At 38.9% G+C, this 25,879-nt stretch overlaps 1 protein-coding gene across 2 annotated transcripts in view; it reads right to left on the bottom strand.

Annotated features, from left to right (window-relative positions):
* WDFY2 (WD repeat and FYVE domain containing 2) overlaps positions 1–25,879 on the bottom strand; it is a 148,814-nt gene that overhangs the window by 46,213 nt on the left and 76,722 nt on the right. For both annotated transcript variants that reach the window (XM_032496212.1, XM_032496213.1), the window contains one exon: positions 494–548. In XM_032496212.1, coding sequence (XP_032352103.1) covers positions 494–548 — 55 coding nt within the window. The remainder of the gene's footprint in view (positions 1–493; positions 549–25,879) is intronic.

Here is a 25,879-nt window from a genome sequence, read left to right as displayed (position 1 = left end):
TTTGCCTGGATGAAAAAAATCTTTGCTGAACGTTGCTCCTGGTCTATACTATGGAAATGGTCTACGGTACACTGCCAATGTCAAAGACACAATAAAACTCTAGTTCCTTTCCTTAGACAATATGAACACTCTCAGCTTTTTAAAACATTTAACCAAAAATTAAATGAGCTCCATGGAAAGCCACTCCTGGCCCCACTCTCCAAGTCTGGGGCAGGGTTTCCAGGCAGTGTGGTGGAGCAGGAAGACAAAGGACCAAGACTGTGGGCCCTGGAGTCCCACTGACCTGCTCTGGCTCCAGCTACAGGACCACAGGCCTGTCAGCCAACCTCTCGGGGCCTCTGCTTCTGAAGTCAGAAACTGGGATAATATTCACGACAAAGGACTGCTGTTTTGTCTTCCTGACTATTGTAAAGTCAAGCCCTCTCTTGGCGATGGAAGCCATCAGGAAACACTTCAAAGTCTAGGAAGATGAAAACACTGCTCTCATTCCTACCTTGATAGTTTTTCACAGGAGTCATCTTGTTATAATCTTCTGATAAAATAAACTCCTGCAAAAGAGAAGAAACATATTAAGCAAAAAGAAATTCTTTAAGTGAGTAAGTGTTTTGGTAAAACCAGACTGTATAGCGCAAACACCATCACAGGATTACATCTAACATTAATGTTTTGCCAATCAACTCTTAAAGAGTAACAATCATAATTACAACCCAATGCAATTTTCATTTTTATCTTATAACTCTGAAGTTGATTTTTTTTTTTTTTTTTTTTTTTTTTGGAGTATACATGAGAAGGAAACTGGATCAAGTTCAGAGTCCTGATTCTGGTCAATTTTGAAGACAAATCCGACTCAAATTACTTTTCTCTCAGTGGTGCCACAGCTGAAAATTTGCAAGGCTCTGGCCAGTGAGCAAATGGGTGGCAATTCTCTACTAGAGAAATAAATTAGATATTTTAAAGATTCTGTTTCTAATAGCAGTAACTTACTTCCCTGTACAACAAGCTTCTCAAGGCTGCGCCTTGCTCGTCCCTGGCACGACACGTGGCACAATGCTTTGGTGCAGCAGGTAGTCAATAAACACTGACAAAATGGCTATCTCCCAACCCGACGGGATTAGTTTGTATGCCAAATTTACTGCAAAATGTCAGTTTCCATAACACATTGTATATACTCTTGTAAGGACGCAGAAAAGGTAAGTCTGTGTATCTGTGTGCAGGCTTCACCTGAGCACCTACAAATACAATGACCTATTATATGCAGAAATCAATCAAGTGTTTATAAGCCCCGGTCGGGCTTTGAGTCCCTCAGCTTCTTTTACATGCAAATACCCCTATATCCGTAAACAGTAGGTTGTCAGGTATGAGGAAAGCTGCAAAGGGTAATAAACTGATGCCTTTGTCTGAACTTAAAAACAGAACAATGAATCTTTTCAAAGCATTCAGAGGCTTCCAGGATTTCTTCCTTGACTTCGTAAAGAAACTGGGTGGGAGGACAGACGCACAGACTCATGACGTGTTATCTCGGCATTTACTGAATTCATATAGCTTGTGTGACTTTTCAGAAGTAAACGATTATACTCTTTTTGTGACAGATGCCACATAGTTAAATAAAGTACAAGGTGATGAGAGCCTGAACACGGTAACAGAGTTCCTCTGGGTACCGTTTTCCTAGCCCACCCCTTCTTAAGAGGCTTATCTACAAACGGATTTTCTTCACCAGGATTTTCTCAGTAATAACATTATTCAACTTGTCACTTTTAAAATTCGTATCATTATTCCTTCATGGAGGGGCACTATATTCATTCCTGGAGAGTTAGACTTACACCTGAGGAGAGCAGACTAATTTTAGAGTAGTTTTCCCATAAGGAGCACATAGTGTGGGTAAGAAAGCCACGCACAGGTCTGAGCAACGGTTCACTGCACCCTTCATCCCAGGCAAGTAGCTCAATCCTGGGCTCCACACTTTAAAGCACCCCAAATTTCCTAACGTACATGCAAAATAAATTGACTAAGGACAATTACTATTTGGGCAAGTGTTTACTGGGTTCATATAGTTCACGTAATTTTGACTATACTGAAACGGTTCTTTAGCTTGGGCAAAAGGTATATTAATTCCTTGTGGAAACAGGCAGTCTATGAAATAAAACAACTGGATGTAGACCTGTGCTTAAGGTTAATGTATATATACATAAAATTACCAGTTCACTGCATTGGTAAACTTAAGTTTTTGTTCATTTGTTTTTCCTATGAAATTAAAAACATAATTATGGAGAAATTTTAGGAAATTTGTCAGCACATTTTCATTTTTTTTGATGAAAGAAATAATATGCTATTCGAAGAAATGTAAGACTGATGAATATTAAAAAGTCCCTATGATACCATTTCTCAGAGATAATTATGGAAAGTATTGGAATAATATACACAATTTTAAAAATATGAATATATTTAACAATACTTTTTTCTGGTAACAAATCATGCATATCATTGCATATAAGTACATACTTGACTTCATTCTTTTTAATGACTACATGGGATGTACTGTAATGTTCTTATATTGAATATTTACATTGTTTCTAGTTTTCCTTATTAAAAAATATCACATGGTCAATCAATTTACGACAAAGGAACCAAGAATATACAATGGGGAAAGGACAGTCTCTTCAATAAATGGTGTTGGGAAAACTAGACAGCCACATGAAAAACAGTGAAACTGGACCACTATCTTACACCAAACACAAAAATTAACTTAAAATGGATTAAAGACTTGAACATAAGACTGAACCATAAAACTCCCAGAAGAAAACATAGGCAGTAAGCTCCTCGACATTGGTCTTGGGGATGAGTTTTTGGATTTGATACCAAAAAGCAAAGGCAACACAAGCAAAAATAAACAAGTGGGACTACATCGAACTAAAAGCCTGCACAGTGAAGGAAACCATCAACAAAATGAAAAAACGACCTGCTGAATGGGAGAAAATATTTACAAACCATGTATCTGATAAGAGGTTATATCTAAAATATATAAAGAACTCATACAACTCTATAACAAAAAACAATCTAATTAAGAAATGGGCAGAGGATCTGAATAGCAATTTTCCCAAAGAAGACATACAGATGGCCAACAGGTACATGAAAAGATGCTCAATATCACTAATTATCAGGGAAATGCAAATTAAAACCATAATGAGATATCACCTACACCTGTCAGAATGGCTATTATCAAAAAGATAAGAGATAACAAGTGTTGACAAGCATCTGGAGAAAAGGGAACCCTTGTGCAATGTTGGTGGGAGTGTAAATTGGTGCAGCCACTATGGAAAATGGCATGGAGGCTTGTTAAAAATTTTAAAAAGAACTACCATATGATCCAGGAATTCCTCTGGATATTTATCCAAAGAAAACAAAAACATTAACTGGAAAAGATATGTATGTCCTCCCATATTCACTGTAGCATTATTTACAAATAGCCAAGACATGGAAGCAACCTAAGTGTCCATGGATGGATGGATGGATGGATGGATAGAGAAAATGTGGGATATTACTACAATGGAATATCATTCAGCCATTAAAAACAAAAATCTTGCCATCTGTGGCAACATGGATGGACCATGAGGGCATCATTATGCTAAGTGAACTACGTGAGACAGAGGAAGATAAATATTGTATGATCTCACTTACACGTGGAAACTAAAACAAAACAAAACAAACTACTCCCTCCCCACAAAAAACTGATACAGAGAGTAGGCTGGTGGTTGCCTGGGGTGGGATGAGGGGTGGGGATGATCAAAACAGGTGAAGGTGATCAAAATGTACAAACTTCCAATTATAAAATAAGTCCTGGAGATACCATATACAATATAGTAACTATAGTTAAAAATACTGCGTCGTAAAAATTTTTTTTAATTACTGCATTGTATATTTGAAAGTTGCTAAGAGAGTAGATCTTAAAAGTTCTCATCACAAGAAAAAAATAATTTGTAACTGTGTGGTGATGGGTGTTAAATAGGCTTGTGGTGATCATTTTTGCATTAGGTACTGCTCATCTTTTCAATTTTTTGCCAAAATTAATGTACAAAAAGTTATAACTCACTATGGTTTAGTATGTATTACCCTAACTGCTCATGAGTCAGAGCACTTTTTATACATTTATTTGCCACATTCATTTCTTGCTCCATGAATCGTCTTCAAATTCTTCTGCAGGCTGGTTTCCTAAAAAGTAGAGTCTGAGGTGAAACTAAAGCCATTGTTTGGAGGTGCAATATCAGAGGATATGAGTGAAGAAAAGGCAAAGAAGTGGAAAAGATGAGCGGTGTGTCACCAAGCTGGCCCATGTTTCATGAAGAAACCCAGCTAGCTCCCTGGCAAACAGTAAGTCTCTCGACAGAAGAACAAACACGAGGCTTTGGAAGCAGAGGATGAAGAGAGAATTTATCTACCAGCTCTCTCCCTCCTCCCTTGCTTTGAATTCTGATCATAACTCCATGGAACTTATCTTCCCCCTCCTTCTGAAAGGTTGTACTGTCTATCCTTGTTAGCAGCCACCGAAGAAGTCAGATTTTAGGCCTTGCTGGGGCTGTACTTCACACAATTCAGAAAGCCACTGAGGAACCAGAGAGCCAACTTCCTTGGGTTTGGGTTTAAAGATAGCAAAGTACAGTAGTTAAGAGTTCAGAGCTCAGGCACTGGAGCCAAACTGTCTGGTTTAAATCCCAGCTACAGTACGTACTAGTTACAAGATCTTGGACAAGTTATTCAGGATTTCTGTGCTGCATTTCCTCCTCTGTACTAGCCTCCTAAGACTGCAGAGAGGATTGGTTAATATTCATGAAGCATTTAAAGCAGTGCCTGGCACACAGTAAGTACTCTTTGAGAGTTAAGTTAAATAAACAAATGCTATCTTTGTAAAATGAAGTAAGCATCTTAACCTTAAAAAACAAACAAACAAACTCTTCTGGACTATAATGAACAATTCTGACTGAAGAATTAGAGAGAATTCGGCTATAAAATTGTGAATGCTTGGTCCTTTTTAAAAAAGAGCAGGTTTTTAACAACTTTGAGTATTGTGTCCCTATTTTTCCCACATGGCCCATGGTTTTTATTGTGTGATTCTGCACAGTGCATGAAAACAAACAAACATGTTGCAGTTATAGCAGAATTAGGTGGTTATAAATATAACATGGTTGTATCTATTTTTTTATGTTTAATATCATCGGCTTTTAATTTTTATAGTTTTTCTTAATGTCATGTGCCAGGAATTTACCTATTTTTATCAGTAGTTTCTAAAACCTAGCTTTTGATTTTATTTGCTGTCCTTTGTTTTCTCTATTGCTAATGTCAAGATTTATTTTCATAATTCTCTCTTCAGACTTCCTTTTGGTTTATCATTTCTTCACATAAATTAAGTTCAATGCTTAGGTCATATGTATACATTTTTATATTAAAGTAATAACATTTTAAGGTAAAATTCTTTAAATACAGCCTTGACTGTACTCCACAGGTTTTGATACAAAGTGGCTCTCTTTTAAAACAATTTCTATATTATATGTTGATTTCTTCTTTAAGTTAGGAATTATTTAGAAAAAAAGTCTAAGCAGAATTTATAAGCAGTTACATTTGTGGCTATATTTTTGTTAACTTTTAGTTTTACTAGCTTTATAATCAGAATATAGCTAGATTCTCAGTGTTTTTCTTATCTACTTGTAATATGCTTATCAAAGATTGAGGGTATTATCCTTTCTCTCGTCATATTTTAAACAACTATTTTCTTCATTGTCAAAATACTGGGGGATGGTATAGCTCAGTGATACAGTGCATGCTTAGCGTGCACAAAGTTCTGGGTTCAATCCCCAGTACCTCTGTTAAATAAATAAATAAATAAATAAATAAATAAATAAATAAATAAATAAATAAATAAATTAAAAAAACCTAATTACCCACCTCCCCAAAATTAAAAGAAAATATATTAATGATTTTGTAAACTATTTATTGTTTTCATTTAAGTTGTATTTAAGTAGCTTTTTCATACTGAGAGATTTCAAATTTTATGTAATCAAATATGATATTTTCCTCTGTGATTTCTATTGTTTTAAGCTTACATGTTCTTCCTGATAGAGACTGTTTATAAATGTGCACTCTGTTTACTCCTAGTTTCTTGTTTTTTCTTTTAAAGCTTCACTTTGTACATTTAAAGCTGCTTAAAGCTCCCAGAATTTATTTTGGTATCAGACATGAAGTGAAGATTAAAATCGATCTTTTTCTTAAGAGCAAATCAGCTGCTTCAGCACTCTTTACTTAAAAACTTCTCCCACCCACGACTGACTTCTAACATTTTCTTTACCATATTTTATGTTCTTACATGTAATTGGATCTGTCTGGGAGTTATCTAACTCTGCTCTATTGATCTGCTATTCTATTCTTGTATCAAAATGAAAATGATTTAACTACTTCAGATACAAAATATATGTAATTTCTCTTCTTAAAAAATGTAGCTGGATGGTCATTATAATAATCTTTTTTTTGTGAAAAAAAGAAAAAAAAAGACATTAAGAATTTTGATTGGAATGGCACTACATCCCTAAATTCAAGAACTGACATTTAAAAGTCTTCTTTTATGTATATTCACAACATTTTACAATTTTCTTCAACAAAGTTTCACATATTTCCTTTTGAGATCGTATTTCGACTTTTGCTGTTAACTTCTGTGAATGGGATTGTTTTTTCATTCCTTCATAAACTCTGAGTGAAAAAGACAGATTTATGGTTGCTACTTTTGGACTAAAATTGAAAAATGGTGATAACACAGTTCCTGGGAGACACACTATGGACCCAATAAAAGTCTTGATTTGTGGCAGTTATAGTGAGATGATCAATATTGGCCAGGGTACCTGTTACATGGGACATTTAACACAATCGTAACTACAACGGCAGAACGAAGCGCCATTCTATTCCTAAGATTTAGAAGGAAAGGAAGAAGGCATGTTTCAGATCAAAAGAAGGAAAGAAATGAAAAGAGAAAAACAAACTGCAAGGCTGGTTCCGTTCCAGTGTTAAGGGCTTTACTGCTGGCCAGCGCTTTGGACTGGGGGTGGAGTAAAGAATAAAAATGGAGGCCGGCTATTCAGCTTCTTCATACATTTGTCAATGTTTTTTTCTACTCCTCCTCGTCTTGTGGAATTCTCTCTGAATTCCTCCAAAAACCAGGCCCCGCAGAATGAGTCAATCAGATGGTCATATTTCTTTATTTCAGCAACATCATACTGAAAAGAAAAGTTGCCGACATGCCCTGTCATTGAAGAATGTCAACAAGGCCCATGCCTGCATCCGCATGTGCCATTCTCAACCCTCTCGTAGCATCTTTCACAAAAACATTATTTCCTACTGGTGTATACATTTCCATCTGTCAAGTAGATACCAGGGCTCTTGTTGGGTAACAGAGGTCACCTTACCTGAGTCAAGTTGTCCCTCAGCCTTTGTCAGTCTGAGTAAGAGGCTTGCGGGCAGTACTTCCTGTTTTCACTCAAATAAAGGGAACGTTTGTTTGTTTCTGGTGACCCTTAGATTCCTACACATCACAAGTTCCAGAGATGTCCTGGATTCTTCCAGGCAATACAGGAAGTAATGGAACAGCAGACTAAGCTCCACAGGGCCACGCTGTGGCTTCTGGTTCCATCCAGGGACCAGACAGGCATAACAGAAGGACAGTAAGGCCCGGCGGCTGAAAGAAATGGAAGTATCTGCTCCCCTGCAAGGAGACCCAGACTGTATGCGGTTGTCAAGGCAGCAGCCTCCGACCGACCGGGGCCAAGTACACTTCCTGACCAAGTTTCCTCCTTTCTTCCTCCCTTCCCCTCTCCCTCCCTTCTCTCTTCTCTTTTTTCAAAGTAATGTTCAACCAGCACAAAATAGGAGAACTTTTGAACAATCAATAATAATTCAATTAGAAAGCAATGAGCTTGGCTCCTCTGCTGTTCCCATGGTCACCCAGACTCTCCTCTCTGAGTTTACAGTAAAGGAATGCTAACCGGTTCTAAGCACGGCCCACCTGCTCACTTATTAAGGTTCAGTGAAACAGATCCTGAAGAATTCTAATAATAGAATCATGGTATTTTACACATAAAAAATATAAAGTTTCTTGTTTAGTTGAAAGTTGGCCAATGATCTCTTATTTCTTAAAATATAGCACTATTTTAGGGAATAGAAATGTCTAAAATTAGATGATTAGCTACTGATTCTTTGTCAAGTTTGTTGCACTTCAGAGTATATAAATTGATTTAATATTTATCTAATTTCCTCTTCCTCGGGGAAAAAGAAGTCAAACCAACCGGCAAGGTCACACACACAAAAATAAACAGGAACTCTTGACTCAGCCCCAGTGTGATGAAGAATGAGGGAAGGAATGTCTTCAGCTTAACTGCTCAGCAAAAGTGTCACAAAGTGCACGGCTCCAAGGTACTCTTACACACGAACGTATGCACAGCTATTACTGAGAAGAGAAAATACACATTAGAAGTTTCTTGAGTGTAGAGGTACTACATTTCTGGTTGGAACAGAGGTGTCTTCTTTCTGTATCTCCCTCCATGAAAGAGAAAGTGATCTAAAGCCAAAATCTTGTTGGGAGGCCCAATATTGGTAAACTTCTCATTTTTTACACTTCCATATAAGATCCACTTCTGCTTCAGCTTTAGAAATGTTCAGGATATTGTCAAATATATTACTTAGTGCCTCAATTATTAATTTATTGAGTGACTTTTTAATTGTGGTTAAAAAATACATAATATTGAATTTATCACCTCAACCATTTTTAAGTGTACAGTTCAGTAAAGTATATTCATACTGTTGTGCAATGTACCTCTAGAAACTTTTCCATCTTGCAAAACTGAAACTCTAAACCCACTAAACATGAATTCCCTGGCCCTCCTGCAGTTCTTCGTAACCACCTTTCTACTTTTGTTTTTATGATTTTGACTGCTTTAGATACTTCACATGAGTGGAATCATACAGCATTTGTCCTTTTGTGACTGGCTTATTTCACAAAGCAACATGTCCTTGAGGCTCACCAATGGTGTAGCAGGTGTCAGAATTTCCTTCCTTTTTAAGACTAAATAATACTCCCTTCTATGTGTATACTACATTTAAAAAATCCATTCATCTGTCAAGGGACATTTGGGTTGCTTTCATCTCTTGACTAGTGTGAATAATGCAGCAATAAACATGGGTGTGCAAATCTCTTTTCCAGATCCAGTTTGAATTATTTTGGGTATATATACTCACAGACGGATTGCTGGATCATATGGTAATTCTTTTTAAAATCTTTTAAGAACCTCCATACATAAGAAGGTGATTGATTATAAATTCAGTGACAGAAAACTATTAACTACCCTTAGAACTGCCATCTTTTTTATTATACAGTTTCATGATGAACCGTGTCTCCTTGCTGCCTTGGCTATCAGGTAGTTCAGAAACAAATTCAAGTCTTTATCATACCAGCTGTGCTAGTCCTTACAATCTGCACACTTGTGTTATTCTAGGTTTTATTCAGGCTTTTTTGGTTACTGAAAACTCAACCCAGTAAAGAAGAGAGGACTCACTGTAAAGAATTAGAGGCCGTAATGGGAGAGCACTGGCCACCGAAGCCACACCTGCCACCCTCTGTCTCTCTTGCAGGCTCGGGGCCTCTCTCTGTTTTTTCTCCAAGTGCAATCTACTATCCTTTCTCAACCAACCAATCCCGTCTGACAGCTCAGCTTTGGGTCCCTCACAATTGGATTTGCACGGAGCCATCAAAACCCCTTTGGCCCCTCTCTACAATGTGACAGTTCTCACCTTCACCCACTGGCTCACTCTCGTAGTGCATCCAGGTTCAAATTCAAGGTAGGAATCTGACCAACTTAACATCGTTTCTCACTAGGACCCTAGCCAGCCAATAAAGACCACTGGCCAGTCTTTGGGCCAAGTATCCACTCTAGGAGGTCACGACTCCGTGGAATGAGGACAGGAGGAGCCAGTATCTTACCCACTGAGCTTTCATTTGGCCTCTTTCTATCAATATGTCTTGTTCTCTCTCTGACCTTGCTGTCAATATGTGCCTTATTTTTCCCTTCTGCACAAGATAAAAAAATTCAAATCCCATAGAGACGACACTAAGAAAGATCCTTGAAGATTCTCGTGCTCTTACTTAAGGCTGTCTCCACTCTCTAGCAATCAGTGACCTGGAATTTGAGCCTCTTTTTGTTTAAACCAGCAGTTCTCAAACTTTTGGGTCTCTAGTTCCCTTTATTCTTAAAAATTATTGAGGACCCCATGGGTTGGATCTATTGACATTTATTATATTAGAAATTAAAACTGAAAAAACTGTAAACTATTAATTCATTAAATTAACAATAATACATTCATTACATGTTAACATAGATAACATTCTTTATGAAAATAACTACCTTGTGCAAAACAAAAAATTAAGTGGAAAGAGTGGCACTGTTTTCCATTTTTGCAAATCTCATTAGTAGAAGAGAGGTGGAGCTTCATCTCTGCTTCTGCATTCAGTCTGCACACTTGTTAGACAATGAAAACTAAAAAGGCAAACAACATCTTCATCTTCTTATGAAAATAGCTTTGCCCTAACGGACCGTAGTTTGAGGACCACTAGTTCAGTGACTAAGTTGACTTTTGGTTTTGATTAATCTTCATTTTAGATTCTGCTAATCTGCCTGGGGAGTTGAAAGAATTATTCTTGTTTGTTTTTAAATTATGAAAAGAGGTTTCGCTGTCTACCAAACGATGGAATATTCTCTCCACCCAGGAAATTGTAGGATCCTTTCCCCCCCTCTCAAATGCCTAATGACCTCAATCTTTTCTGACTACATGCATTTTAAGAGGTGGAGAGAAGGAATGCTTCAGCTGCAAACCCCCAGCATCAGCTGTAAACTTTGTAAGAAGCCCTTAGTCACATTTCCAAGAAGACTAACATGTCACATTACTTGGAAGCATTCGAAGCAAGAGAAAAGATAATTGGGATTTGTGTAACAACAGCAGCTGTTAGGCTCTCTAAATTCCAAATATCACCTACAAAGAAACAAATTCAGGTTTCCAAATTCTCTCGATAAATTCTCCTTCAAATACAGGTTTACATACAAAACACATAAAAGTTCAAAGTCTTTGTGCCCATAAACTCAGGTCTAGCTGCCCCCTTTCTAGGTTTGCCTGGCGCTTAACTGTTTGCCTGTCATCACGTTTCTTTACATCAACAGTAACATGTTTTTGTGCTTTCCCATCCCCAGTTCCCCAGCAATAAATGCAGGTAACCAGATGCAGTTGGTTTTTTTTAAATAATATCTCTCCCAAGAAGATGGGAGGGAGAGGGTAAAAGAAAAAAGATACATAAGTTTGAATGCAAGTACTTCTAAGACCGCTTCTGGCAAATTTCAGAATCTTGAAGACAAATGGTCTTGGAAGTTATTCAGTAAATGGAGAATATCCTGCTCAAGGCCAAGATCTGAAGCTAAAACACTGATGTATCAAACAAAGGAAGTCATCGAAGTAGTCCATGCGCCCGTTACCCTTCACAGAGAGTGAAAGAAACTGAATGCTGTAAGCAACATCCATACACATTAAAAATTCTGCTGTAATATTAATAGCAAATTACATGAGACATTAGTTTACATAAAGCCTAGTTGCTAATACTTATTTTTTAAACAAAAAAAGCTCCAAACTTTTGACAAAATTGTTCTGAACAAAAGAGCTGCCTACTGAAACTGAAAACTGCTTATAGCCGATGTCATGGAATTTAGCCCGATAGCCAACGCTGATGACTACTGTTTCTACTTATGAAAGCAGCTGGTGAAAGAAGTTTGGATCTTTGGTTGTCAAGTTTTGGATTTCTGGGAATTTTAGAGTCTGCAAGGGCTCCTAGCACAATGACTCATTCTTTAGATAGAGAAACTCAAGTCCAGAGATACTAAGGGACTTATCCAAGGTCACAGGCTTCCTTGGTTGCACAACCTGGGCCTGAAACTTGGGTCTGTCTCTTGATTTTTTTTAATCTAGAGGTGAATGTCTCATTGAATTTCTATGAGCAAAGGAAAATACTACAGTGCAAATTCTGAAATCACCCCACACTTCAGAGAATCTAGATGACAGTACACTACAACAGACATGAAGGGAAGATAAGCACAAAGTATCACTAATGCCTCCACCATTATCCCTGTTTCCCAAATCTGACACCTGGAAACAGGACCAAGTGGTATGCCATGGACACTGACCAGTCAGGGCACAGGCTGGTCGGAGACAGCAGCAATGATGGACCCTGGCTCAGAACAAGCATTATCCTTGCCAACTACCCTTTCTCTCCACTCAATTTCTCCTACACATTTAATCATCAGATCCTTACCATCCTTCTTGAACCCATGCCCTTTCCAATGCATTTCCAATTAAACTACATTTGTCCTTGACAGTGGACTAAACACCCTCACTACTAGCCCTTGCCCTAGTCTGTCCTTTCCCAGGAAGCTGTTTCCTTTCCCCAATCTCCAGCACTTTTCAAACCTACTGTGGGGCAAGGTTAATGGTCTGCATTAGTATGATCACCCCAGGCAGAACAGATCTTTTCTCTGCTGAAGTTCAAGAGACTCTATAAGCTCTTTTATGATATTGATCACAATCTGCATGAAGTTAGAGCTATCTAAGATCAGATTATTTTATCTTTCCTTACAGATTTTAAGTTTGAAAGGAATGGAGTTTTTGTCATCTTAAAATGGTACCTCCCATATATCTTGCATTTTTCCCATTATGCCATGTAGAAGGGGTAATCACTAAATATTTATAAAGGAATAATCACTTGCTTTTTTAAAGTCAAGATTTTAATTGTACTAATATTATAAACACTCGTGGTTCAAGGCCTTGACATTGTCTGTGCCTCTGTTTTCTCAGGTACTAGCGTGACTCGTTACCCCAAACTTCAAGTCCTGTGCTCAAATGACATCTTCTCAATGTGGCCTTCTCAATTTTTAAAAATTGCAATCTGTCTCCTCTGCCCCACCCTCACATTCCCAATCCCCCTCACTCTGCTCTGTTTTCCCCATAGCACCTATTACCTTCTAACATATATGAATGAGTATATTTCCTGTTTACTAAATGCAACATACACAGAGAGGGATTTTTTATTGAGGAGAGGGGAGAGTTCATGGACGTGTATCTCAAGCATCTAGACCACACCCTGGCACGTGGTAGCTGCTCAACATATATTTGTTAAAAGAACTGAATGAAAGCATTAAAATGTTATTTTAAGTAATATATTAATTTACATATAGTAGCTATTAATATAACTTTGAAATATGTGAAAATAATACTATAATGCTATACAAACATGTCATAAAGTATATCATTTCATCATCATCATTTCACTGATGGCTACAGAATATAAATATGACACACAGTTTATGTTTTCATTTAGAGAAAATGCTAGAAAAAGATTAAATGATTTGTTAATCAATAGTAGACTTGGAAGCAGGAACGAGATTTCTTCATTTGGGGTTCATTGCTACCCAGAGGAGGTTTTGATCCAAGTATGTACAATTACCAGAAGGTCAAATAATAAAAGAAAAAAGGAAGAGAGCTGAATTGCTAAGCTATTACTTTTTGTAAGCAATGCCAAAAAATGGAACAGTATAACTTTTAACTCACATCTTAGGACTAATCAATGTTTTACTTCCTAGGTCAATCGGAAAGCACAATAATGTGTTGCTTTTTAATATTAACTGTTTCTAACCATGGTTTTTGTGCTAAAATGTTAAATTATCTTTTTCTAGATTTAAATTCATGAATTTTCAGAGCTGAATATTATTTAAACCAATAACTATGCAAATAGTAACTGATGAGCAAAAGGAGAAAGCAAACATTACTTCCAGGTAACGATGGCTGTTTGATACACAGGAGAGTTAATTTTAAGAGTCTCATTACAAGAATTTTTTTTCTTTTTTCTTTTCCTCTTTCTTTCCTTTTTATTGTATTTACATAAGATGACGGATGTTAGCTGAATCTACTGTAGCAATCATTTCACAATATATGTAAATCAAACCATTATGCTGTACGTGCCTTAAACTTATGGAGTGACATATGACACTTATTTCTCAATAAAACTGGAAAAAAACTACATACAAAATCAGTTGTACTAGCCAAAGATGGTGCTCACAAGAAATAAACTGGTTTAAAAATTATGAGTTTTCAAATATTATCTTTAACCTGAGATGACAAATAATTGCATAAAAATAATACTCTTTAATTTCAGATAAAATTATTAACCTTATCAAAAAGTCTATTCAGAATTCTGAACAGAATTTCTGCTATAAAAATGATTACCAGTTCCTGAAGCCTCTATATAAATGACTTCATGTAATCCCCACAATAATCCCACAAGGAACGTGTTATTATTCCCAGTCTACAGTGAATAAATTGAGGCTTACTGAAGTTAACCAACTCGTCCATCATTATTCAGCTAAAAGCTGGGAGGGCTGGAATTCAGATGCAGATCTTTCTGGGAGCCAAGTTCAGACCTCAACCACCAGGACTTCTGCCCCTGCTATAAGAAGGTAGCGTGTTAATGACTTTTCCCATGAACTCTGAATAAGCTCTACAGTGGCTTCCTCCGTATCAGAGAGCTGGTGGGAGACAAGGGCTTCGGTAAGGATGAGCAGACTGTAAGAGTGAAAGTGGCCTGTAGTGTTTGTGTACAGAAATCAGCTGAGAGCCTTATGGGAATTCCCTTGTAACTCACTCTTTGCTTTTCTCTTTAGGAATCCCACTCCTGGGCATATATCCAGAAGGAACCCTACTCCAAAATGACACCTGCACCCCAATGTTCATAGCAGCACTATTTACAATAGCGAAGACATGGAAACAGCCCAAATGTCCATCAGCAGATGACTGGATAAAGAAGATGTGGTATATTTATACAATGGAATACTATTCAGCCATAAAAACTGACAATATAACGCCATTTGCAGCAACATGGATGCTCCTGGAGAATGTCATTCTAAGTGAAGTAAGCCAGAAAGAGAAAGAAAAATACCATGTGAGATTGTCATATGTGCAATCTAAACAAACAAACAAACAAACAAAACTGAAATACAAAACAGAAACAGACTCATAGACATAGAATACAAACTTGTGGTTGCCAAGGGGGCGGAGGGTCGGAAGGGATAGACTGGGATTTCAAAATTGTAGAATAGATAAACAAGATTATACTGTTTAGCACAGGGAAATATATACAAGATCTTATGGTAGCTTACAGAGAAAAAAATGTGACAATGAATATATATATGTTCATGTATAACTGAAAAATTGTGCTCTACACTGGAATTTGACACAACATTGTAAAATGATTATAACTCAATAAAAAATGTTTAAAAAAAGAGAGAAATCAAAAAAAAAAAGAGTGAAAGTAAAAGGAGAAAGAACTTCTGGATGAAATCATGAACAGATAGAACAGACAAAATAGACTAAACTAGTTGGGTTTTATTCACTTGAAAACTATTCCTGAGGTTCCAATGTGTGCAAGCTCTCTACTGGGGATTGGAACAGGCCATGCAAGATCACGGCTCCTGCCTTGAAGCTGCTGGGGCTACTGGAGGTCAAGGACACAAGGCAGTCAGCCCTTATGAAACGTGCCCTGCATACCAGACACTGTCAGCAGCTATATACGTGCTATCTTACCTAATACACAATCATATAGATGAAGCCTCCATGTAAACTAGTAATTATCACATAAATTCTGAAGTAGAAATTTGAACTAAGTGCTATGAGAACTCTTAAGAAGGTCCTTTTAACAGTGCCCTGGGGGTAGGGCAAACTTCTCAGAAGAATGAGTTTGGGGCTTTAGGCCAATTCTTTTATTTTTTTTATTTTTTTTTATTAAAGTATAGTTGATTTACAATGTTGCATTAGTTTCAGGTGTACAGCAAAGTGATTGAGTTTATACACACACACACATATATTCTTTTTCTAATTCTTTTCCATTACAGGTTATTACAAGATACTGATAGGCTGATAGGCTAATTCTTATAGGTAGGAGAGGAATTTCTCAGCAGGGAAGCAGGAGGTCAGCACAGGGTACCACCTCTTTTTTAGCGAGGTAACACCAGGCAAGCAATGAGTCTGATATCTGAGTAGGAGGGTTGTGTTAGATGAGGCTGACAAAGTGAGAAAGGAATCTGAACTTTATCTTTCTGGAAATTATTGACAGTTTATACCCAGGGGAGTGGCCAAATCACAGCAGAATTGTGGACATTTGATGGCAGAGCAGCGGAGGCTTCCAGAGACAAGAGACAGGAGGGCTAGTCTGGAGCTTATTGCAACAATCCAAGCAAATGCGCGGGAGACAGAGATCTGCAAAGTCCTTGCAGGAAGAGACAAAAGAGGAGAGTCTGGGAGCTGAGGTCATCAGTTGGGCCAGGGCTCTGATGTTTTGAGGCTTGAGGGGAAATGCAGATCTACCGTAACTCCCATTTCTGGATGGGGCTACTCGGTGATGCCATTTACTGAAGGAATAAGGAGGTAAAGCATATGTCAGGGAAAGAGAATTATTTCTACTTAGAATGTGCTAAATCAGAGGTGTCCTGGAGACTCTCAGGTAGGAAGGCCAAGTAAGCAGCTCGAGTCTGAGTTTAGGTTCAGGAGGACAGAATGCGCTGTAGCCTTGAGAACTGCAGGTGCAGGACACTTAAGCCGCAGGAGAAGACCACCAGGAAGAACGTGCAGCACGGGGAAGAACCCCGGGGAGCATCAACGCAGGCTCTGCCTGTGGGCTGGGGGGGTATGTGGGGAGAGCTCAGGGTTTACTAAATTTAAAACACCCCGCCAATTATCTACCATGCCTTTCTCTCCCATCCATGACAGACAAACTCTGGGCGCAAGAATCTACCCTAATGTTCTGACCTCTCTCCAGTCCAGGAAAGCAGTTGGACCTGAGTGTCTGCAGCCAATGGAAAAACTGTGCTGTTCTCATGTGCCCCTATGGTCCATATGGTCAACTGTGTAGCTTGCTTCAGTGAGCTTATGGTCTAATACTGATCGCTTTCTTCCTACACCAAATGAGTACTTATAAAAGTGTAACATTTGCTGGTAACTGAGAGAAGAGTTATTCCTCCATCTGTAAGGAGGCGGAACTGGAGATGCGTGGATTATGGAGCCTACGTTCAAGGTGTCCTGCTGGAGGAGCAGTAAATAAACAGGGAGGGGCACTCACTTTGGAAACAAAAACGCTTCTGGGTCACCACCACCCTGAGTCAGTAGCATCTAACCACAGTGAAACAAAGAAACACAAGCCCACGGAGAACACCAGCACTGCGCCCGAGGGACCAGGGCACACCGACCGCTATCCCCCTTTTCTGCTAACAGCCTCTAGCCGGCAAGAGGGCAGCCTGTCTTCAAGACTGTCTCGTGTAGGTGAAGTAGCACCCGGTGATGGCAACCCAGCCACCATAGGGGCTATAAAAGAGTAACTGCTTCCTTCACACGCACTGGCTCTCGTGAGTTCTCAAGCTTTATAGCAAAAGAATAAATGTCAGACGGCTCTTTATGGGTTATGTTTCACGACTCTGCAGCTGTCGAGGTACTCTGGGAGGAATACCTTCAAAGCTGATTGACATGGAAAGGCCACATTGGCCCCTCTGGACTCTGAACCTTGGCGCTAAATGACAGTGACTTGAGAATTGTGGTCGGGCTCTACAGTATGTTTAAAAGATGAACTCAAAAATTAGCAACATATTCATGCACACAGAGACTATTATTCTCACGTGTAGAGATGGAAATGGTTAATAAACGATTTGTGCTACAAGACTGATTCCTACTGTTGAAAAAAAATTTGCAGAACCACAGATAGCTTTCTGGATATTCTGGCCTAGAAAGTCCAGATTCCCAAACGGGAAGAAAGTGGAATCACCCTTGATGGCTGGTAACCCACCCTCCCCCGAGTCTTTCAGTCCTTGGGAGGAAGAGTGACTCTTGTGATGAGAATCTGCTCCATCCTCTCTACTCTTTAGTCACCTCTTGGAGCTCAACCTTTTCCTGAGGGTGATGAATAGTAATAACTTGAATAATAAACATTTTTGCAGAAGAAAAAAAGTATTTGATAGCCTGTGTTTTGCATATCCCCAGTGAATTGCTGAAATGATGCAGCAAAGATGGAAAATGGACCAGAAGTAAATTGAATCATCCTAAGCAGTGTGCCACCACTAAGACGTTGCCTCCCCTTAGAACCAGCCTGCTAAACCCGCATGACATTGACTTTTTAAAATTTAAAAATTTTTAGTTTTCATTGACATATAGTCAGTTTACAATGTTGTGCCAATTTCTGGTGTACAGCATAATGTTTCAGTCATACATATATATACATGTCGTTTTCATATTCCTTTTCATTATAGGTTACTATAAGATATTGAATATAGTTCCCTGTGCTATACAGTAGGACTTTGTTACGTGACATTGATTTTTAACCAAGGCTTCCTGGTTCCTACCAACTGAAGACAGTGCTAGTGATGTTGACAGGGGCTACTATTTATGGAGCACTAGATACATCCAGGCACTGTCTTAAGAGCTTTCTGCATATCATATCAGATAATCCTCACTACAACCCTGTAACACGGATATAATTATTATCCCTATTTTACAGATAAGCAAACTGAGGCACAGAGAGGCAAGCAAACTGCCCGGGGAGACACAATGTGTGCTGGTGAAGCTGAGATTGGAAGCAGGCAGTCTGATTCCAGAGCCTGCACTCTTAACCTCTCTATATCGTCAACTTGATAGACTATATTGGTTCATTTACTCACTCATTAATTCATTCTATACAAATATACAGAGCACTTACAATTTGTGGGCACTGGGTGTCAGGAATGCAACAGAGTCAAGAGGACATAGCCGCTGCCTTGTAGAGCTTGTGCTGAATACGCGCATTCATCAAAAATCACACGAATGAACATAAAAGGGCAACTGAGACACCTGTTACAGGAGGGGCACTCAGTGCTGTGAACACTTATAACCCAGGGACATGAACTGTGGGAAGATCAGGGAAGACTTCCCCAAGGAAAGGAAAATTAAAATGGGATCTGGAGGAGGAGACATAAACAGGTGAAGAGAGGAAGGACGCGTACTCAAGGCAGTGGCCCTGTGGAAGGAGGGCACAGGGAGCTGAAAGTGGCCGCTCAGGCTGATGGAAAGCACGGCTGCGGAGGGCAGGGCCGGACCCTGTGGGGTCGCACAGGCCGTGGGAGGAATTCTATTGGCCTGTGTCCTGATAGCAAGGGGAAGCCCGAGAGAGGTTTGGCTGAGGCTATGTCAAGATAAAATGTATGTTTTGAAAAGATCCTTTTTGCTTCAGTATGGAAAACAGACTGGAGGGGGCAGAGCAGATATGGGATGACCAAGGAGGAGCTCCAAGGAGGAGATGATGGAGAAGGATGGTGATCGCGGTGATGGTGGTGATGATGGTGATGGTGGCGATGGTGGTGATGGTAATGACAATGGAGAGGGGTGGGAGCTGAGAGGTATTTAGGAGGTAAAAATCCATAAAGAATAAACTAGGTAGAGTTGAGGGAAGAGGAGTTACTTTTGTAACTCCAAAGAGCTATGGCTTGTGAAACAGGATGGACAGTGGTTACAGTCTCTAAAATAGGAGACACTGAGAAAGATCAGGTATGTGGGGAGGAACAAGGGGTCTGATTTTAGACATGGTGAATCTGAGGTTCCTTTGAGATAGTCAATAGAAACCCTTAAGAAGGAAGCTGGAATCTCAGAGAAAGGTCTGGATAGAGTAAAAGTTGAGATTTATGGTCACATGGGCAGCAAATGCAGCCATGACACAGGAAAGGCTGCCCATAGAGAGGGCAATTGGAGGTGGGCCCAGGAGGACAAATGTTGAGAAACTCCAACACCAATCCAAAGCTGGTCTGAGGACGTCCTGTGATGGAAACAGACAAAGCAGCCAGAGAAATGGAGGAAAACCAGCAGATGCACATAAAGAGACTATTTCAGGAAGAAACAGCAGAGGAAATGCTGCTGGGAGGTCAAATGTGATGTGGACTTAGAGTGTCAGTTGCACAGATGCACAAGGAGATCTTTTGTAAGCACGGCCAGAACTGTGTGGAGAGACTGATGGGGCTAGAGGCCAGTCCGCAGCGGTTGAGAAGAAGGGAAGTGAGAAAATGTAGAAAGTGATACAGACAATTCTCTTGAGATGTTTGATAATAAGGAGAGAAGACAGAGAGACCATTAGGTGAACAGGGAAGAGTTTTGATGTTTTCATCCTTGTTTTTAATGAAAAGAAATTTGACTGTGTTTAAATGCCAATGTGAAGGATCCAGGGGGGAGGGAGAGATTATTAAGGAATAAAACAAAGGGAAAGTAACTTGGAACATAATAATCATCAATTCCCAGCCATTGCCTTTCTGAACCATAGATACACTGCTTGATGTGGCCAAGATATGGATGACCGCCTTCTAAAATGGTAATACAATGTCCCTAATAAAGCCATTTATTTGTGGCAGATACTTCCTAGAGATATTGTATAAATTATTTCAATCCACCACATACTCTACTGATCTCCTTAGCATCCAATTTAAAATTTAGGGCAATCTGGGCACTCCTATGGGTATTCATGTTACAGAATCAGTCTAAAAGTGGGATCAAGAGGGCCTTCAAATTTTCATAATTGTAATGGAGGTGCCACAAAATAATCTGGGAAACAAATGCTCTCGGTGTATGCATTCTGTACTATTTGACCAAGTTTTTAGAAAACATGTAGGTACTGAACAAAAGATAACAGGGTAACCTATACAATGACATAACTGGAAGAGACAGGTTTGTCCTTGAGAGATTCTAAGAAGATCTGTCACCCACACAAACACTGAAGGCACAATAACTCCCACAACAACAGCATATGTTTTCTTTGACAAAAATCACCTTCAGTGAATTACGCTATATGAAGAAATAGTAAGCAACTGGCATGTCAGTACCCTAAGACTCTTGTTCTGCCAAGCAGGGAAAAAAAGATATATACATATATGTATATTTAATATTTATATATAAATACATACATATTTAAGTTTATTATAACTTATTAACACAAGCTCAGAAAAGAATGACTACCTAACAGTCTATAAAAGGAACTTCTCACACTAGAAAGTCTAGGGCCATAGAACGAGGAAATGACTCTGAAATGACGGTCTTTTGTGGTAGGAGCCACGGAAGAATGAGAGAATCATAAGGCAGTGAAAATAGTGAGGTTGTGTAAGGGTTTAAAAGGAGGTCCTGTAGATTCCAGGTCTACATTTCTCTGAACACAGGACCTCTTGAAATTTTCTTCAAATCCAGCCTCTGTTGACCTCATGACTAGGATATTATTCATGTTTGGTATCACACTAGAAATCCTGGAAGGCAGGGAAATTCCAGAAGCAACACCAATTCTTCTGTAAGTACAAAACTTGGAATGCACCATGATGATTGATAAGTGGGAGTCGACTGTGGTGCTGATGTCTCTGAGGCGATCAAGGTGAAGGTTTTCAGAGGAATTTCCCTCCAGCAGGAGTGGCCTGACTGTACGTACACCCAACCTGGGTACAGCTCAAGTGCTTTATTCATAGGTTACTTCTCATCACTGCAGAAGGTGACCTCACCATTTGGGTTCAGTCCCTGTAGACTCATTATAATCCACAGTAATAAACAACTCATCCAAGACATTGTTACATTAAATGCTCAAATTCTTTAAAAAAAATCTTTTTAGCGATGGCTAGATGCATAGAACAACACAAGCTTCCAATTTGTTAGTGACCATCCTAGGGCATTTCCTTGCAACTGGGTGTCCTAGTTGTGTGAAGAAATTGGCCTGGTATGATAAGAAAATTTGTCCAGGATCAAGGAAGTCCTAGCTCAGTCACCACTACCTTGACAAGTGACTTATCTAACAAACATCACTAAATCCAGGGGAAGATGGCATTAGATAGAATTAAGGTCCTTTTTAATTCCAATCTTTTCTTATCTCCTCCAAGGGGGTATTGAATCATCCTCTTTTAATATCTTTGGATACCTCTTCCTGAAGGCATCATTTTATACATTCACAAAGTTGTTTCCTAACCAACTGTTAGAACATTGCTGGGGAAATTCTGTGGATACAATATTATCAGGTGTACTGAGCTGAATAGTTTCCTTCCAAAATTCATGTCCACCTGGAACCACAGAATGTGACTTTATTTGGAACTAAGGTCTCTGCAGATGTAATTAGTTAAAATGTGGTCACACTGGATTAGGGTGAGCCCTTCATCCAATGGTTTGTAAGATGGCCATGTGAAGACCCAGAGACAATGTGAAGATGAAAGCAGGAACTGGAGCAATGTATCTACAAGTCAAGGATGTCCAGTAGCCACCAGAAGCCATGAAAAGGCAGAGAAGGATTCTCCCCTAGAACCTCCACAAGAAGCCCAGCTCTACCTACACCTTGACTTTGGACTTAGAGTCCCCAGAACTGAGAGAGAACAAGTTCTGTTGTTTTAAGCCACCCAATTTGCAGTGCTTTGTTATGGCACCTTAGGAAAGTAATACACCAGGTATTGCCAACCTGCAGCTGGTAATGACTCACCTTGCTCTCATGGTAATAGACAAGGACTGTTACAAATACTCCAATATCTCAGACCTTCTGAATATAATCAAACACTTGGAATTCAAGATCCAAGGTGATAAAATCAGCTCTGATGATTCCTGGATTTCCTTCTAGTAGGTGCTAAGAATTACATTTTCAAAGAGGTAACCTCTCCTTTTATTTAAAAAGGTAATATCCTCTCTTACAGACACTACATGCCTCTCTCTTGAAGTTGTAGGCCTTCTGGAAGGGGGACACTTTTTGCTTCCCCCTTACAAGAACTCTTTGCCTGAATAAGAAATGATCAGAATTGAAAGGGACCTGTGATACAGACTCCCTATTTATGAGATTCCGCCAAGACATGCACCATTCTGAATTCCATCGTGTGAAGCAATTTTAGAACGCACCATCTAAGGACGAGCATCGGTGAAACGGATGAAAATAGTGGTGATATTCTCATAAAGCTGTTAATTTAATTGCAAAATATGAATCTCTAAATGATAAATGATGTGAAAAGGCATATTCCTTCAATAGCCCCAAACTTTCATCAGATTTCTAGACTTAGCGCAAAAAGAGGCAATGAAAGACTTCCCAACAGCACATTTTAGAGCCCAAACTTTCAGGAACACATAATATTTCTACTTAGATTTCTTAGTTGCATGCTTAATGTATCTACGCTTATGAATTTCAGGAAGCAGAGTATGGACATCAGATTTTTCTATGTCATTTAAACACAAACCAGTCACTTAAACACATGATACACTCACATTGCGTCAGCTGTTGAGAGTAATTTTATCCTGCTGGTTGTGCCCAACTTTGGTTATAGCATCCTGATAACAGGAACTGAAATGCCTTCTCTCCTTCATTCAAAAGACCTTTTACAAAGCATCCAGAGTGGTCCAGGACACAAGCCTGAAGCAGACACGGTTTCTGTCTTCAGGCAGTGGGCAGGCTAATGAAGGAGACAGACCCATAAACAAGTGAGGCAACATGCCCAGGGTACCTGGAAGCACAGAGATACAATCGCCTACTGGGGAGAAGGCACGATGGAAAGTCTTTAACAGAGGCAGGAGTGGCTCCTGGCCAGGGGTGGGGTGAAGAGAAAGCCCAGGCTTCAGGGCACAAAGACAGAGTCCTTAACTCTGCTGGGAGCTGCTTCCTGGCTAAGTAAGCCGGAGAAGCAAGAGAACTCTCCCAGCCTTAATCTCCTTATCTGAAAAATGTGAGTAATACCATCTACAACACAGAATTATTATGAAGCTAGAATGAGGGGATGTATGCAAAGCAGAATGCCTGGTATATAGTAGATGCTCAATAAATGTTTATTCTCTTTTCTTTTTCATCCCCTTGGAAAACCTGTGTGAACTAAAAGAATATAATAACCACAAGAGCTATGAAAATAGCAACAACAAATTCATATATGGTCAATATCACTTACTTTTATACAATAATCACTATCCCGAATGCTAACCATTATACAGAACAACCTTTCCCTCTCACCACAATCAAACTTTCCATAACACATATATGAAATTAATCTTCAGAGAACAGAGATTTTATCATTTTGGGGCCTTGTTCAAAAAACTTTCAGTGACTATGCATTTATCTTGGCAAGGTTTTAATAAAAATTTTGGCTCCCAATCAGTTTTGATGAAGAAGAAAAAATATATTTATAAAGATGAGCATTTTTTTCCCCAGTGCCATTCACTTTGTCTGAAATACCTTACCTTCCCATCTGTAGCTATCAAATCCTAGCTCACAACCAGTCTCCATGGAGCTGCCCCAGACCGTTCTCTCCCACCCTCTCCTGACCTCATTGCCTTGCTAACACCACACTCCCCAGTGTACTGCTACTTTCGCTGTTATTTTTTTTAACTTTGTATTACTTATTTCAAAACTTCATCTTTCATTTTACCCCAATTGAATGGTAAACTCTTTGAGACCATAAACCACATGTTAGAACTGAGCATAATCTTTTGCACACAGTTGATATTTATGTATTTGTTGGTTGGCGAGAATACATGAGACATTATGATAGAAAAAGTTAAGTCCTATTTCAGCATGAATAGCAGTTAGCACAATCTGACTTCTTTCAGCATTAAAACAGAAGGCATTTCTGAAAACTCAAACTCGAGATGAATTAAATTACTGGCATAACTTCTTCCTCTATGGAAGTTAATTTCATTGTGAAAAACATGTTGAGTAGCAATAGAATTGTATAAATAAACTATCTCAGAATTTAAGCAAGTACTTATAAACAGCCATATTAATAATGATAGTGATTATACTTTAGTCAACAACTTACTTAACAAATTATTCAGAGTCCCTAATTTGTACAAGGAACCACACTAACTAAGATCCACTGGGAGAGGAGATGAATAAAAGACTGGCCAAGTCCTCAACACTCAACACTTTAATGGAGGAGACAGACTTGAAAACTTTTTACAAAACAACTTAAAGAAGCAATATGATATAACTAACCTACTGAGTACTGTATGTGATTAATTTTAATTGGGAGGCCTCAGGAACCACCTGTCCCCCTCCACCCCCTCCAAAAAAAAAAAAAAAGAGAGAGAGAGAGAGAGAGAGAATGAAGATAACATTTGAATAAGACCTGGAGAAAGAACTGTGACTGTAGACCAACATGGCGGAAGGGGGTTCTGGGCTATATGATCAGAAAGAACAAAAGTTATAGATATGAAAATATACCTTCACCCCATTTTTGCTTCTCTCAGTAGATGATCTAACTTGCTACTTCATGGGAAAAATAAAAGGCCATTCCTCTCTTCCATTTCAAAACTGTCTCGGTCTTTCCCTCCTATCTTAAAAATCTCCCTCATTCTTTCCCAAAACTAATTTCTCCAAATCGTTCTGGATCCTCTTGCTGCTTGTCTACGATCACATCTTGTTCTAGCACTTACCCGCCTCTCTCCTTCCTTTCATGGCCAAATTTTTGAAAGAATGGTCTATACTTGTTATCTCTACTTCAGCTTTAATGCACTATTCCGTTACATAAGGTTAACTGCCTCTTAAATCTCTTTTATTCAGTAAAATAAAATGAAGTAAGGATTTACTTTCTGATTTCCTCCTTCCTTTGTTGTAAAATTTCTTTAAAAATTTATTTGCTATCTTCAGGGAACAGAAATGTATAGCCTCTGAATAGGATTTCTCATGTCCAGATAGTAAACTGTCAAGCAGCTGAGACTCTGCGGAAGCATTTTCAGTGAAGAAGCTGTTATTGCAGTGATGGATGAGAATTCTGAA

The sequence above is a fragment of the Camelus ferus genome, chromosome 14 (assembly GCF_009834535.1).
Source record: "Camelus ferus isolate YT-003-E chromosome 14, BCGSAC_Cfer_1.0, whole genome shotgun sequence".
Taxonomy (NCBI): domain Eukaryota; kingdom Metazoa; phylum Chordata; class Mammalia; order Artiodactyla; family Camelidae; genus Camelus; species Camelus ferus.
The sequence above is the reverse complement of the archived record's forward strand: the minus strand, read 5'-3'. Positions and strand labels throughout refer to the sequence as shown.